The sequence below is a fragment of the Stegastes partitus genome, unplaced genomic scaffold (assembly GCF_000690725.1).
Source record: "Stegastes partitus isolate 25-593 unplaced genomic scaffold, Stegastes_partitus-1.0.2 Scaffold560, whole genome shotgun sequence".
NCBI classification, from domain to species: Eukaryota; Metazoa; Chordata; class Actinopteri; family Pomacentridae; genus Stegastes; species Stegastes partitus.
The window spans coordinates 162934-178746 of NW_007578291.1; the positions used below are offsets into that span (position 1 = coordinate 162934).

Genomic DNA, 15813 nt, shown 5'->3' on the forward strand with positions numbered 1-15813 from the left:
ATTTCAATGACTGCAACCAACAGCTATTTTCATTTCATCTGCAGATTATATTCTTTATTTATCGATAGTTTTATCTCAAAAAAGTAGCTTGAAATGACTATGATACACTCTTAGAAGAGCCTCGAGGAATCTTTTGATCTCAACATGGTTCCTTGAGGAACTCCTGCAACAGAAGTTAATACAACGACTACATAGAATACTAAAAAAAAATGTCGTCAGTGTTCTTTTCGTTGGACTTTCTCCCTTTTTGTGTCAGCTATGGTTCAACCGATGTATGTTATTTTAGGGTCAATACCGATTACCATCAATGAAGGATGCAACACCAGTATTTGAAACCAAAATACATTTGCACTGTAAATTAAAATCTTGGTGTCAAAATTCTGAATAGCAGAAACTCCAAAACCCTGATATTAAGGTCAATAAAAAGAGAACGTTTCAATGTTCCTTCCCCTGATGATGGTCTGATTTTCTGTTTTCCAACTTTCCTTTAATTTTATCTTCATTTGTTTCCTCGTCGCAGCATCGCCGACCGTCTGACGCTGAGGAGGAAGTTGAACTGCAAGCCTTTCCGCTGGTACATGGAGAACGTCTATCCCGAGCTGAGGTACGAAGTTCAGGGTTGATTCTTACCGTCTGACAAAGCTTTTGACATACGGTGGCATGCAGTTTGAAGCTCAATTCCATACATGTTTTAGAGTGTGTAAATAAAAAGTTACATTTCAGTAAAAATCACATTTAAAAAAAAGTATTATTTTAAATGCTACCCCTAAAAATGTGTACATAATGTTCACCTCAAAAATCAGGGTTTTAATAAATACTTTTTCTGTGGAAAAACTACAATTTCTGTATTTAAATCAGATTTAAAAAATCAAATTATTTTACAGACATGTGCTTTTATTTTTTGCAGTTTTTACAATATTCTATTATTTTTAAGAACGAAGAAGGGAAAAAAACCCTTTTAAAAACCACCCGTGTACACGTGAACTGGCCTTAAACTCACATTTCGTCGGCTCAGAGGAGCTTTTCCCCCCTTCGGCAGATGAATGTGAAAACAGCCTGGCAGTGTTTCTGCACAGCGAAGGTCAAACATCCACGTGAAGCAGCAACAAGCCCAACACATTTCTGAGCGGAGCCTCACATCATGTATGCAGGTTATCCTGGAAGACGCCGATGACTTTGTGCCTTTTTAATATGTATTCTGAGCTGTGTGTCATGTAACAACAAAGACAGAATCAGATTTCCTCCAAACATGATTAACCCTCTGAACTCCTCTTACATTTTTCCTCACTGTGGCCTCATTTTTCTCTGCAATATAAAGTCCTGCGCCTCTATGGAAGCAGCACAAAGGTGGCTAGAAGTAGAGAGAACTCAGAGATGCCTTTTGTGCCCTGTATCAACACTACAATGCTACAAATCGTCAAATAGAAAAGAATATATATAAATGTTTTTATTTATTTATTTATTTTTAAAAAGAAAAAAATATGGCGTCAATAACATTTTTTTCTTGTAGTGCCTACAGGTATTACTAATACTGAAAACTAAAAAAGGTGACTCTAAAAATGTTTTTTTGGGTTTTTAATAACTGTATTTTCTTTTGAGCAATTCACTGTTATTTAACACATTTTCCTTGTTTTGTTAAATTACAGATAATACCTAATACAATTGCACAAAAGTGTATTAATTTACAAAGAAAACAGGCCAAAAATGTGGTTTTTTTTTTACAAATAATAATGTGTTCTTCTGCAGGGTTTTACCGTAAAATTACACTTTTCTTTTACTGTGTGAAATAAAGCACCAAAAAAAAACACGTTATTTTACAGAAATTTGGCATTATTTGAACCAAACTTAGCTGTTGTTGTTGTTGTTGTTATTTACCAGATTTTTCCTGTTTTGTTATATTACAGATAATATTTAGTGAAATCGAAGAAAAATAAGTAATAATTTACCCATTGACTTAAAAAAAGACTAAAACTGTGAATCACATCAATATCAGGAGTTAGTAGTTTTGTAATTTGCTCGTTTGCAGTGGATGAATCCGTTTTACTGAATTTAAATCATCTAAAAATATCATTAATTTACAGATTTTGCTGTTATTGTCACAGTTTTTACAGCTTTTTAGCACTACAATATTGCATCTTTTTGGTTATTTGTTTGTTTTACAAATTCTGGTACCGTTTATTTCTGCAACTTTTTTTTAAATGAGACCAGTAGAATGAAATGATTTTCATGAAATGTTATAGTTTAAAGCTTCATTTTGGTTAAAGACTAATAGTTAAGTTCTCTCTTTTCATTTTAATACGTTTTGCTCTGACAATTTGTCCAATTTTGGTGATTTAAATAAAAACAAAAACAAAAAAAACCCCTGCTTTTCCAACCTTCCAGCAGGTTTTTGGGTTCAGAGGGTTCAAGGAAAACTGAACAGAGTTGTGAAAAGTTTGGTGACTGGTGTTTATTTTTGATTGATTATAGGTGGAGGCTGAAATGAGGCAGAAATAATATTCAAGTTTGATTTAATTTTTTAAAAGGCACATTTAGTTTTTAAAAAGATATTGCACAATAATAAATCCAGCCTTTCTCTCTCTCAGCACAAAATCAATCTTTGCAACCTCTTGAGGGTTCCTTGACCCCCAGGTTCAGACTCAGTAATCTAAATATAACAGATTTGTATGGGAACCTCTGAGTGGTTATCAGTGTGTGGGTCCCACAGCCTCATTTCTCAGGATACTCCCTTCTCCAGCTGTATCTACTCCAAATAACCCCGATCTCTCCAATAATGTAATTGTATATTTTTATAGGAACATGCTGTAATACGCCGCATTACTCGGCGGCGGTGCGATTCGGTTACTCAACAGAGCGAGCAGTCACTTCAATCCATCTGTTCTTTATTGTTGTAATAAAAGCCTCGTTGGCCTCGGCCCTCTGTGTCTCCGGTTCCCTTCAGGGTCCCTGAGCAGGAAGCAGTGTCCAGTGTGCTGAAACAAGGGGGTTTGTGTCTGGAGACCCGTGGGACCGACGGCCTCGGCCTGGCAGAGTGCAGGGGCATCGGAGCCAGCAGACCACAGTCGCAGGTCAGCACTCCGCCGCTAGAGGGAGACTGTGGGTCACCGTTATTGCCACAAAATACAATAAACCTGCAGGACGGCACTCTGTCGTTATTGGTTGTAAATGCGTCTTAAATTTGAAGCTACCAGATCAGACTCTGACTGCCTCACAGGTGAATTCTGAACCAGCTCCTTGGGATTTATCTCAGCTCACAGTCTCATCCAGCTGAATGAGTTTAAACTTTTCATTTTCAGCCATCGTAGTTGTGTATGATGCTGCATGATGGTGCATGGTGTTCCTTTTTCTTCTGCTTCTTGCAAAATCTTGATCTCAATGATATTCCCTTAGTAAAAAATAGGTTAGTTTGCTGTCTGGGTACACAAAGGGCAAACAATATAGAATTTATGTCAAAGTCAAACTGTTTAATGCATTTTGAAACGATCTTAAGATTCAAGAGTTGTTGTTTTTTTTTTTTTTGCCACTTGCTCATACTGTATGTGCAGTGAAATGTAAAGTGACTGTTCCTCAAGGCTGTGCTTTGACGATAAGATATTATAAAAGAACATCATTTAAAGACAACAAACAAAGGTCACAATGTCATAAATAATAAGGAGGTAGAGAGTGTAACGCTAGTAATAGGATGTATTAAAGCTGGGGTAGGCAGTATTTTTGGGGGGGGGCAAAAATTCCACACTAACCTTTTAGCATGTTGTAATTCAAGTGGTCTTAAAGGAAACTAGATTTCTACACCTTTTTAATGAGAGAGTTTAACCAATTACAGGGGTTTTCACCCAAAGCAGGGGAGATGGTATAAATAGCAACAAACCAGCAGCAGGATAAGGTGGACCAACCTACCAGTGGTCTTCAAGCGCAGTTTGGTGGCCATCTTGGCAGTTCTTGACGCCTCCTAACTCCCAGCTAATCCAAAAACTAGCAAAAAAAAGGAGAAGTATGAGTGGAGTTTCATGTCTTGGCCACAGACTGTCCTGTGATGTTACTGACATATCACTCAAAGCGACCTTGCCCCTAGTTATGTTAAGTCCTGATACAATTTAAACCAGTGAGTTATAGAAAGCGTCCCTCTCTTTATAGTTGTCGTGAACAAGGAAGTCTGCTATAGAGACCAGAACTGTTCTTTGTATCAGGCTGTGAACATGTTTATTTCTGCTTTAAAGTTGGACATTTTAACACAGGAGTCTAGGAGGATTGACTCTTTGTTGGAGTCGACCTCAAGTGGCCGTTCCAGGAACTGCAATTGTTGGCACTTCCACGAATGTTGACTTTTCGCTTGAGTTTCTTTGCACATTTGGAGCTTTAATTAAATTAAATCTGTGGCAAATGATGATTATTGAAACATTTAAAGTCTTGCATTTATTTTGAAGGATTTGGCTTTGGAAAACATTGATATTTTTATTAGGGATGTCCTGAACAAGGTTTTTAATTGCTCCCAATTTGATCTGAGGCATTTAATACTTAATATCTGCCGATGCCATTTTCCGAGATAGAAGTATTGTAGGTTAGCTGTAGTACCTGATTGCCCCACCAGGTGGAGCCCGTTCCGGCTTGATGCCGTAGGAGGTAGGGCATTTCTGTGTTGGCAAGCAGAGAGCATTATGGGGGTTTAGCTAGTAAAGGGGCACCATGACAAAGTCTTCATGTGAGCAGTGAGGCTTAATGACTTCTGGCCAGTGCATAAATGTTAAATGAAGCTGGGATAGCTTAGGATACTATTCTTATACTGCAGTGATGTATGAAGGGGCTGATTTTGTGACTTGTTTCATGTGCTTGAATCAAAAATTGGGCCAAGCTTCTTGCCGATGATCAACCCCTCTTGATTTTTATGCCTCCATGCTGGTAACACAATTGAATTTCTTAAAATTTCCCTCTAACATTCATTGGGACTGACGATGAACTGATTAGATTTTGGTCGTCTAAGTTCACGATGACCTCACGAAACACATTTTTGACCATAATTCAAGAATTCATATGCTTATTATTACAAAATGTCACACTGATGTCTAATACCAACGCCTAGTTGGAGGAGGCATACAGCTGTGAGGCAGTACTTGTAGTTAATCTTAAAATCCTTCTGTCTTCTCAGTCAGTAGTGCCACAAATAAAAACATTTTTCCCAGTTGCTTGGCTACAGAGCTCACAAACATGTTATCAATTATCACATGAGGCAGCAGATGCCAAATCCTAATTTAAAACACTGTATTAGTTTCTGATACAGTTTTACCACTGCGCTGAACACGAGCTCTCCTGGACATCACAAATATTATTCTTTGTTACATCCACAGCCTGTAACCTTTGATTCAGATAAAGGCAGTTAAATAGTACAAAAAGAAACGAGAGCTTGTTGCTGGAATGAAAATGACCAGCTCCTTCCAGGAAGTGAACCCCGAAGAGCCACGAGGCTGCATCTGTTTAGGAGGAAATGTTGTGGTTTCTGATTGATAGCCGTACACGTTTCTAATCCGACATGCACAGTTGTAACCTTCTGAGTTTGTAGCTGGAAGCCAGCGTCTACACAACGCTGTGAAAATCAGTGACTCTGATTCATTGTGAATTTTGGAAACACACCTCAAAGGCACTGGTGCCAAATATAATGTTTGCGCATTAAACCTCTGACCTCCAAAACCTGCCGTCAGGTTTGAAAGACCTGCTACCTTTAAAGAAATGCCAAAATGACTCCATTTGTCAGAGCTTTAAGCTGTAAAAAACAGAAGGAATTGTCAGATTTTCAACTTTCCAACGGCTCCTGAACAAATCATGGTTGACATACGCTTCTGTCTGAAAACTCAGATCCAAGCCTAAAATTTAATATTTCTTAAAAAAAAACAAAAATTGAATTTCCCTTCTGGGATAAATAAAGTATTTTTCATTCAAATCACTTTGCGTCTTGTTCAAAAACTTGACAAAAGCAAACCTTTTGCACCAGATCCTGTATAAAGCAATAAAACTCCAAAGAAGCCACAATTTGTTCAGTTATGACCAACAGTCATGTGACAGAAAGTCAGGGGTGCTTCAGGTGAACTGCAGGCTGTGTTCACAAAGATTGCAAGAAAAATACAACACAATGATTGAGAAAATAAATGCAGCATGGTTAAAAAACAGAATCTAGTGCAGCAAGTAGCTGGAAGATGCATTCTGCTCAGTGAAATATCTTTCTACAGTTGATGTGCATTGCAATGAGTTTGTAGAGGTTTCAAAAATGTGAGTAGTAAAATATCTATAGCATGTAGAGCCACCACTTCTGTTCCAGTGACGGTAACTCCTGTGTGCACTTGCAAAAAATGATGTGCATGTAGATTCCAGGTTGTTGTTTTTTTTTTAAGTTCTGTAACTATAATCAAAGAAATTCATCTTTTGTTTTTTTCTCATAATAACTGTGTCATACTGCACAAAAATGTTCTTAGTTTTCTCTCCTTCTCGTCATGGTTTTGTTGTTTTAATAAAGGAGCAGGACTTTATATTGAAGTAAAACAATGAGCCCCAAATGTGACAGGAGCAAACGACTGCTTGAAAACCCCTTTCCTTGAGATGATAGCCGTCACCGCAGCTGTCCGTTTTTTCCTGTGTTTTGCAGAGATGGGAGCTAATAGAGCCGCTGATCCGACAGCAGGACCTCTGCTTGGCCATTTCTGCCTTCACAGCAGGATCAAAGGTCAAGATGGAGCCCTGCAATACAAAAGAGCCCAGACAGGTAAAAGAAAATGCTTTTTCTCTGACATGTTGTTGTTCACAACACACATTCAAAGTGCCAGAAACAAGACGCTGGCAAAGATTTCGCTTTCTCTGATTGGAATAGAGCCGTGTTTTCCAACTCCTAAGCTGCTTGGAAAACTAGCAAAAGCTTTACAATAACAATGTTGTTTTCTTGGATGATAATAATATTTTTGAGTTATTTACCTTGAATGTGGTGCTGTAGTTCCTAATCATTTTACATTCATTTGACATTGAAACTCTAAAATATAGATGTTGTTTTCACATAAAAGGAAGAGGTTGCGAAAAAAATAAAATGTATAGATGAACTTTATTGATTCCTTACTGGCAAAATTTTACATGTTACAGCAGCCAGATGCAAGGGAGGCATTGAAGAAGCAGGATAAGAAATATAAAATACAGTAAGGCTAAAAATAGAGATATAATACAGACGATAGGATTGCACATGTGCAGAAATGGCATGAGACATTTCATATGGATATGTACAGATAGTATTTGTATTTAGTTAACATTCAGTAACCTCATGTAAGCTATATATTCACTTTTAACATAATATAAACATTCTATCCTCTGAAATCACAAATTATTTCATTTTGCAATAAAAAAAAAAAAAAAGGTTAATTTTTTTTTTACCTGACACACATTTCCAGTCAGATGAGGGTGATGTGACACATTTATTTTTTCTATCTGATGTACTGAAAACCTTCACATTACTATACTGGACCTAAGAAGCTGTAAAAACAGACAGAATCATTGGATTTTATATCTCTTAGACAATTATTCAAATCATATTTGGCGTACAGTTCCATCAGAAAAATTATACAAATCCAGGCTTAAAATCGTGATATTTTATGAAAATAACTTTACATGTTCTTTTTTTCTTTGCCAAGAAAAAATGAACAAATCGGAGCTCCGTAGACGCCATGATTCACTGAGTTACGACTAATGGTCATGTTGCAGAAATGCAGGGACTTTTCACACACCTGATTAATAAAATAAACGCAGCACGGCTAAAAAACAGAATCCAGAGCTGCAAATTGTCAGCAAGGTGTCGGAAGATGCATTCTGCATGGTGAGATATGTTTCTTGATATTAAAAACTTTTAGGTAGCGTGAGTGAGTTGGGATCAACAGTGTGTACTACCATTTTATTTTAGGTCTTTAAAAAGCACCAAAAAATACATAAAAACATTGTTACTGTGATGTTATCCTTGTGTTAAGGGTTAACAAATGCGTATTTAACAGCAGGTCTCGCTTTTTCCGAGTGTTTTTTTTCCTTCTGGCATCACGCTGTTCATGTGTCCTTGATGTGCCACTCACAGTGTTGAGCTCAGACATGAAACGCTCGGAGATAAGAGGTGGTTCCTGTGCAGATGCTCAGCAGGCCGCCGATGTGCGTGGCCTTGTGGCAGATCCAGCCAGAGACGAGCAGTCGATTTTATAGATGCCGTAGAACAAGCGTTCCCCATAACTCCAGACCCCACCCTGTTTCCTCCTTGTTCTCCCTTTTGTGGACGCTGAACACTAACGTCCCATGTGAACCCCAGTTGGCTGCGTGGTTAATTTATGACATCGAAGAGGGAGTTATTAACTCGAACCATGTGTATGAGCGAGCAGGACTCCTGCCAGCTCTTCCTCTCATCCCTCAGCAGGCTGATGACAATCCTTTGAGAGTTCTTTGGGATCCTGCCCATCAACAAGCAACCACTTAATGCTGTGGGAGACATTTGGCCTCTTTGTCCTGAGCTTTTAATCCCCTTGAAAGGAAAAAATTACTGGTGTTTTTGACTTTGTAGTTTCTCTAAGGGTACTGAATAGTGGAGGAATATTTCAGCATTACGCCAAAACAATAGGGTGTGATCGAAAGGTTTGGAGACTGCGACATGTGAGAGCATTCACTGTTACAAGACTATGTAACGCTGCACTGTCAACCTCAAGACCTTTGTTAGAACCATTGTGACCACTGGGAGGTTCCTGTTTGTGATTTGGACCTTAAACTAGAGCAGGAACATCATGTTCTGTCAGTCAGCAACATTCATGTGGAGGATCATCACTGGTGATAAGGGATGGGTCTGCAGCTCCCACCAACAGAAGAAACAGTTTTTACTGTGGATGAGCCACAATTTCCAAAACTGGACATGACTCATTGTTTTCTCCAACATTCACAAGGTTGCATACGAGGAACTCATCCCTTAGGGCTGGACTTTCAAGGCAGAGTTCTTCTGTAACATTCTGAGGTGTCTGACGGAGGAAATTCACCACAAACGACCTTCACTGTGGTGCAAGAGCATGTGGGTGATTCAAGGTTCAGGATTCAGGAGGTTTAGCTGTCACGTGTTCATACAGTATGTGCAGTGAAATGCAAAGTGGCCGTTTCACAAGGCTGTGCAATGAAATAAGAAAATAAAAAAACAAATCATGAGGGGGTAGAGATTGTGAAGCTAAAGTGCAGCGTACTTGGTGCTCCAGTGCGCCGCATGCCCGGTCACAGCGTGGTGTTTTGGCCTCAACAGCAGAATCGTCGCTCCCTACTCGTCCTCATCACCAGATCTGATTCCCTGTGAGATTGTGCTTGACATGTACATAATGGGACTGCCAGGGAGGGTTACAGGTGTTGCAGGAGCACTGGGAGCAGAGAATCACTGCACATGGTAACAGCTTCAACAGGGATGGCAGCCGAATTTATATCAGGTGTACTTTTCGATTCTTACAGTCACAGTCTCCAAACTTTTTGATTGTTCTGATTATATACAGAAATCTGGCAATGGACTTGTCATCCGCCATCAATGTGAGGTTTTTCCTTAATCTTTTTTGATTAAAGCAGTCTGGAACAGTTTTTGGCATCAGTTTGCTTCCGTCGTACTAATGTTCGATTGATATCTTCAGTTTAAAAAAGAAAATTAAAAAAAAAGAAAAACAGCTTTTAACTCACTCCCGAAAGAATTTCATTAGTTTGGGTTTTACTGGAGATATGAGCTCCGGTGCTGATCTGAATGCTGTTTTAGATGCTTGGCCAAAAAGGAATAACACAGAAAACCGAAAAGCTCTAAACATTTTATTACAAATATGTATCATCCTTAAAACCCATATTAGTGGACCCTGATGTAGCGCATGTTGCATAATCTGCTATTTAATGACACTAAAGCAGTGACATTTCATTTCCTCCTCCTCTGTGTTGTATAAACATGCACATTCGCTTTAAGGCCCAGACAGATCACAGCCTTGTAACAGTGAGTGTTTACAGTATGAGACACTCGCATACACAGAAGGATTTTAAGATTAACCCTCCTTTCACCTCTAAACTCTTACGAGCCTCCACATGGTTCCAGATATCTGTACTTTTCGCTCTATGACTACTTAATCAGCGAGCTAATGAAGCAGACGCTCGTACCTGGCGGTTTGTTGACGGCCTGTTTACGCACTTTCTCACCCTCTTTGCTTTCAGTCTCCGGTTTCTGGTCGAACTCGCTCCGGCACTTTACGCACGGTGGCGAGGCTCTGGGGAATCTCTGCGGAGAGGAATATTAGATTTATGGAGAATCGAAGAAAGCCAACTGAGTTACACAGCTGAAAAATAATACTGCGTGCCAAGAAGCAGAAACTGCACTGAATCTGGCAACTTAGATTAAGTTACATGTCTGAATCGCCCTTATCGGAGGACCCTGTGATTGGATTTAGGGATGGATGAAGTGCCAGCTGATTTAATGATAACCATAAATACATATTAGAGAGTAAGTGCAGCTATAAAAAAGAAAAACAACAGATTTTTTTAACATCACTTTTTACCCAGTAAGGCAACAATGTGCACTTGTAGCTTTTGGGAATAGGCCAACTCCTCTTAGATGTAATGTAGTTATCCTGCAAAACACTATACATACAGTTCCCAGATTATTAGTTATACTTGGATAAAACTAACACAATCTAATATCATAATCCTGTAATATAGCCTGCCTTCCCTTCATAAAGGTTATATGTATTCAGATTTTGTTGAAACTTTTGCAGAAATATGGATTTATACCAGTGACAGGAGGGTAAATGTTAGAAACACCTCCTGCAAAAGGAGCTTACAGTTGAGCACAAACTGACAATCCTAACCTTCCTGAATATTTCAGACTCACTGCAGAAAGTGAGAAATAAGAAATAATCAAGGAAAATCAACTTTTTTCTTCTTCTTCTTCTTTTGCTAGCATTTGTTTTAACACTATTTTCTTAGACTTCACTGAGTTCTCTTTACTTCTAGTCATGGTTGTGCTGTTTCCACAGCAGTGTAGGATTTTGTATTGAGGTCTAAAAAAAAAAAGAGCCACATTGAATAGGAATGTGACTGGAGCAAAACAGGACACCTAGAAACAACAGTTATATGACCGAGATTCAGGGACTTTTCAACAAAACTGGGTTTAATATGCAGAGCTGATAGAAGAAAAGTATGGAAACAAATTAAAAATGTAAATAGGTAACACCTGGGGGCCACTTGAAAAAATGTTCCACGTGTTTGTGCCTTTTTATTTATCTCAGTTTGTATACATAATTGGAAAACTTTGAATTAATTGGCAGTAAATCACAGTTTAGAAAAGATGTATCCATTAAATTCTAGTTTGTACAGTCGTATATAAATCACCATTTATATGATGTGAAATGAACGAAGACAGTCAACATTTTTCTCTTGTTTTTAGAATTCATTGCATTATACTTCCTGTTTTAATGCAGAGAAGACATTTCTATTCCTTTCTACTTCTAGTCATGGTTATGCTGTTTCCACAGAGGTGCAGGACTTTTTACTGAAGTAAAAAATGAGGCCACAGTGAGTACAAATGTGGCAGGAAGAGAGAAAAAAACCCACATAGAAACTGTGAGGGTCAGAGGGTGACACAACTCTGTGGAGGTGTAAACATAAATAACACAAATATGTACTTACAGCAAACAAACAAAACCAGCTAGTGTCTTGGCTGCTGCGCTCTGCAGCTGGATGCTCTATGATTTTATTTTTCCACTACGATTGCAGCAACTCAGGCATTCATATGATTACTGTAATCCACATCTGAGTCAGTCCATTACTCAGCGCTAACATGAACCTCCTGTGCCGATGCTCATCATTTGTGAGCACATGGTGACACAAACCAGAGAATGTGCGAGGTGCTAACGGACAGAGATGACTTTCTCCGTACTTTTCCTTTGCAGAAGTGGAAGCCGAAGGGCCCGGCTCTGCAGCACATGGTGAGCGGCCACTGCCTGGACAGTCAGACCCCGACGGGACCCCCGATCATCTCTCAGTGTCGCCCCCAGATGGCCAGCCAGTCCTGGGAGCCCCAGATTATCACCTGAGGAGCAGATCGTGGACTGGGCCTGCAGAGGGACTCATGGGGGATCTGCACACTGTCTGTCGCCTTGCTGAGGGATGGAAGGAGTGAGAACTTTTGCGATGTCAAGCTCCTTCTCACAAGCTGAAAACATTTCAAAAAGGCCTCGCTGAGCAAAAAAACATCCGCAGGTCTTCTTTCTGTGTACAGTGCTTCATCCGCCGAGGATGCTGCAGCTCTTCTATGTAATCTTTTCACTGAAAACTGTTGCACATCTCACTTTCTTTTTCATTTCTGTGTGTATCCTGGTCCACAGGTTGCTTAAGTTGTGAATAGCGAGGGTTGTGTCCAAAAGATGGCGTGCTGACGGCGGCGTGGACCGGAGCAGCTTTATGTATAGCCTACGAAAATCTGAGCTTTTTCTTTTTTAAATTTTTTTTTTAAATTGCTGAACAGCAGCAGTCTTGAAAGCACCATGCAAAGCACCGTCAGGAACATTATTTATTGTTTTGCATGGTCAGACCCAAAGAATGTTTTTTTTTTCTGTCTCTCTATAAAGTTTTATGTAAATATTTGAAGCAGGTAATGGCTTGTTTTTTGTGTAAAGTCCTCTATATGTTGTTTGAAAAATCAAATGTGGTAACAAAGACATTACTGTTATAGACATTTGTAAAATAAATTGCAGTATTGCGCTGTTTGGTCTTGAATTTTGATTTATAATACTGTTGCAAAGAGTTTCTAAAATGTCATCAAACATTGTTCTTTTTTGGAATTTCAAACAAATGTGTAGTTTTGTGTTGCAAATACATGTTTAAATTCTAATTTACTATAAATATGATCGACATCAAAGCGCATTAAACTTGAGATTCAGACTCAGACATTTTTAAACTTGCCTTTAAAGCCTTTTATGGTGCGCATATTTTAACATCTACAGGATTGCGTGTTGCTATCATTTTATTATTATTTTTATTTATTTTTTGTTGTAGTCTAAGACATGTACAATAACATAAGAATAAATGCAATAACATATAGTTATGATACCTTAATACAAATCTGAATCAAAATGAGTAAACAAAAAAAAAGTAGAATAAAAATGCAAGAATATTGATGACGATACTGAAGTAGTGTTGAATATGATAATGAGATATTGCACATAAAATTAAACTAAAACTGATATTTTACGTACTATTGAGATACTATTATTTTAAATGTTGTTTTCTCAGTTGTATGTGCAGCATCACTTTCTGTAGCATGTGTAATATTTCCGTTTAATGTGCGATTTGATCAGGTTTTGGTTATTTGATTCTGGATTCTGAAATCAGATTAGATCACATCATCCAGAATTGGTTTTGATCTGGATCAAACCTCCAATATGTTTTCAGTTGGATTGAAATACCTGTGATCCAAAACACCAGGATTATCCTAGCAGGAGGGGGATTCAGGGAGCTCTGGTAATCCGGATTTTATGATGTTGAGAAGTTTGTGATCCAAACCAGTCAAAAACAAGATGGATTCCCAGATCCTGACTAACAAACCATGTGAATTTAGATCTTTCTGATCCAGGTTAAACTTTTTAAACATCTGGGCTCAGAGGAATCCAAATAACTTCAGTTATTCCTGGAATTCATGACAGGGTAATTGATCATTAGACCTGAGGGCCTCAGCAGTACCTCCACAGTACTATCAGTGATGTGTCATCACACTGTACAACAAGTGGAGACACGTTGCTGCACTAAATGCAGCCTCAGATATGCTCTAACACAACATGCTTAACACTGAAACACTATGCTCAGTGTTACGTCCTAAATACAGGAGAAGATTTATTACGTTTAACGGCGTCGATGACACAACTGGAGCAACTTCCTGCTTCCACACAACAAACTCTCCTCTTTCACATCTCCTACTGCCTGAATGTAAAAGTTAACATAACATCTGCACTTAATGTTTAGCTTTTGGTGACATGGTTGGAAATATGTTGATTTATTTTCATATGTATTTTTAAAGGTGGACTAAACTATGTTGGGAGGCATTTATAATGTTTTTTTTTCTCCACGTTTAGATGCACGAGGGAGAGCAGAATATTAGAAATATGAATATAATCCAATACAAAAGCACACTTTATGACAACAACATTCTACGCAACATAAAAGTAGTCTGTATGGCACAACACTTGTGATTCTCACTTCTAATTCTAATTCTACCTGCATGAGCGGCATCATCGTAGTAGTAGTAGTACTAGTAGTAGTATTAGTAGTAGTAGTAGTAGAACACTGTAAGATGAAGGTTTTATGTTTGTTTTTTCTAGGAAATTATTGATTTTTCCAGTTATTGTGCTTATGTTTTCAAATACCAGCTGAATGCTTAATATTAAAAAATTAAAGTATCAAATTTTAAAATAAAAGTAAATAGAAATGGGATATTTTCAAAGAGTGAAGGATCAAATCAAAAATCTATATAATCAGCTTTATTCCTGCACTTTATGACCAAATACCAACATTAGATGCATAAGAACTTTGAGTTATTGTCAGTTTTATAAAATTAAAATAAAACCCTTTATAGTGCATCTGATGGAGTCGACATAAATCAAATTATAAAATGCATAAAGGTCAGATTTTAAATAGAAACACATCCTCAACCAAAAGCCGTCCCTTCACGGGATTACTAGTTGAGACCAGTTCAAATTAATCTGTGTTTAGAAGAAGAAAAAAAATCCAATTTTAAGCATGTTTTGTCCCTTATCTCAGGAGTCTATCCATCCATCCATCATCTATACACCGCTTAATCCTCATTAGGGTCATGGGGGGGCTGGAGTCTATCCCAGCTGACTTAGAGTGAAGGCAGGAGACACCCTGGACAGGTCACCAGTCTATCACAGGGCTACACTTAGAGACAGACAACCAAGCACACTCACATTCACACCTACGGACAATTTAGAATCACCAATTAACCTCAACATGTTTTTGGACTGTGGGAGGAGGCTGGAGAACCTGGAGAGAACCCACGCTGCACGGGGAGAACATGGAGACTCCACGCAGAGAGATCCCGGTGCCCCCACCAGGACGCTCAAGAATCAGTGACATATTAATAAATACACTAAATAATTAAAGCAATAAAATCATAATAGTCAAGTTAAATCAAGTCATTGTTATTTATAAAGTACACTGAAAACAACAGCCAGTGTAATGAATACAGAAACAAGATTGGTGTTGCTAACAAGTTTAAATATAAGTGTCATTTATTTTGAAATGTAGCTAAATAATTCAAATATTACAGGTGAGACTCTACAATATTTACCTGCTACAGCTTGATTATTTATCTGCAACAGTGTTTTTAATGAGTGATACTGATCAGACCACGGCTCAGATTAAATGTAAGAATAAAAATAACAAAGGTGGAGCTTCACTGCACCAACAGGAGTTTAATAGATGCCTTCATCTGTCATCATTTGGGCTCTACAGGCAGCTTTTTACACAACAGGTTCATTTATTATTGCATATACAAGCAAATTTTATGGCCGCGTTCTTTCTAATTCACCCTGAACACAAGAGACAGATATGGCATTTAGAGGAGATTTACTTTATTTGACAAGTTCATTATTTGACATAATCGGTGCAGACGGGGTTTGAAAAACGACTAAATAACTCTGAGTAGAGCTCTAATTGGGCGCAATAAGTGCAAACAGCTGTGCACCGACGCTGAGCTTACTCACGGTGGCCACACGGGGGCAGAATGTCCTCACTGGTGGAGGG

The 15813-nt window shown here is 38.4% G+C and overlaps 1 protein-coding gene across 1 annotated transcript in view; it reads left to right on the forward strand.

The window, feature by feature from the left end:
- The window catches only part of galnt16 (UDP-N-acetyl-alpha-D-galactosamine:polypeptide N-acetylgalactosaminyltransferase 16), a 63957-nt gene extending 51186 nt beyond the window's left edge, over positions 1-12771 (forward strand). The window contains exons 12-15 of the mRNA XM_008288471.1: positions 521-604; positions 2942-3068; positions 6632-6748; positions 11946-12771. Of these exons, the coding sequence (XP_008286693.1) occupies positions 521-604; positions 2942-3068; positions 6632-6748; positions 11946-12089 (472 nt within the window). The 3' untranslated portion in view covers positions 12090-12771. The remainder of the gene's footprint in view (positions 1-520; positions 605-2941; positions 3069-6631; positions 6749-11945) is intronic.
- Positions 12772-15813: the final 3042 nt, after the last annotated feature.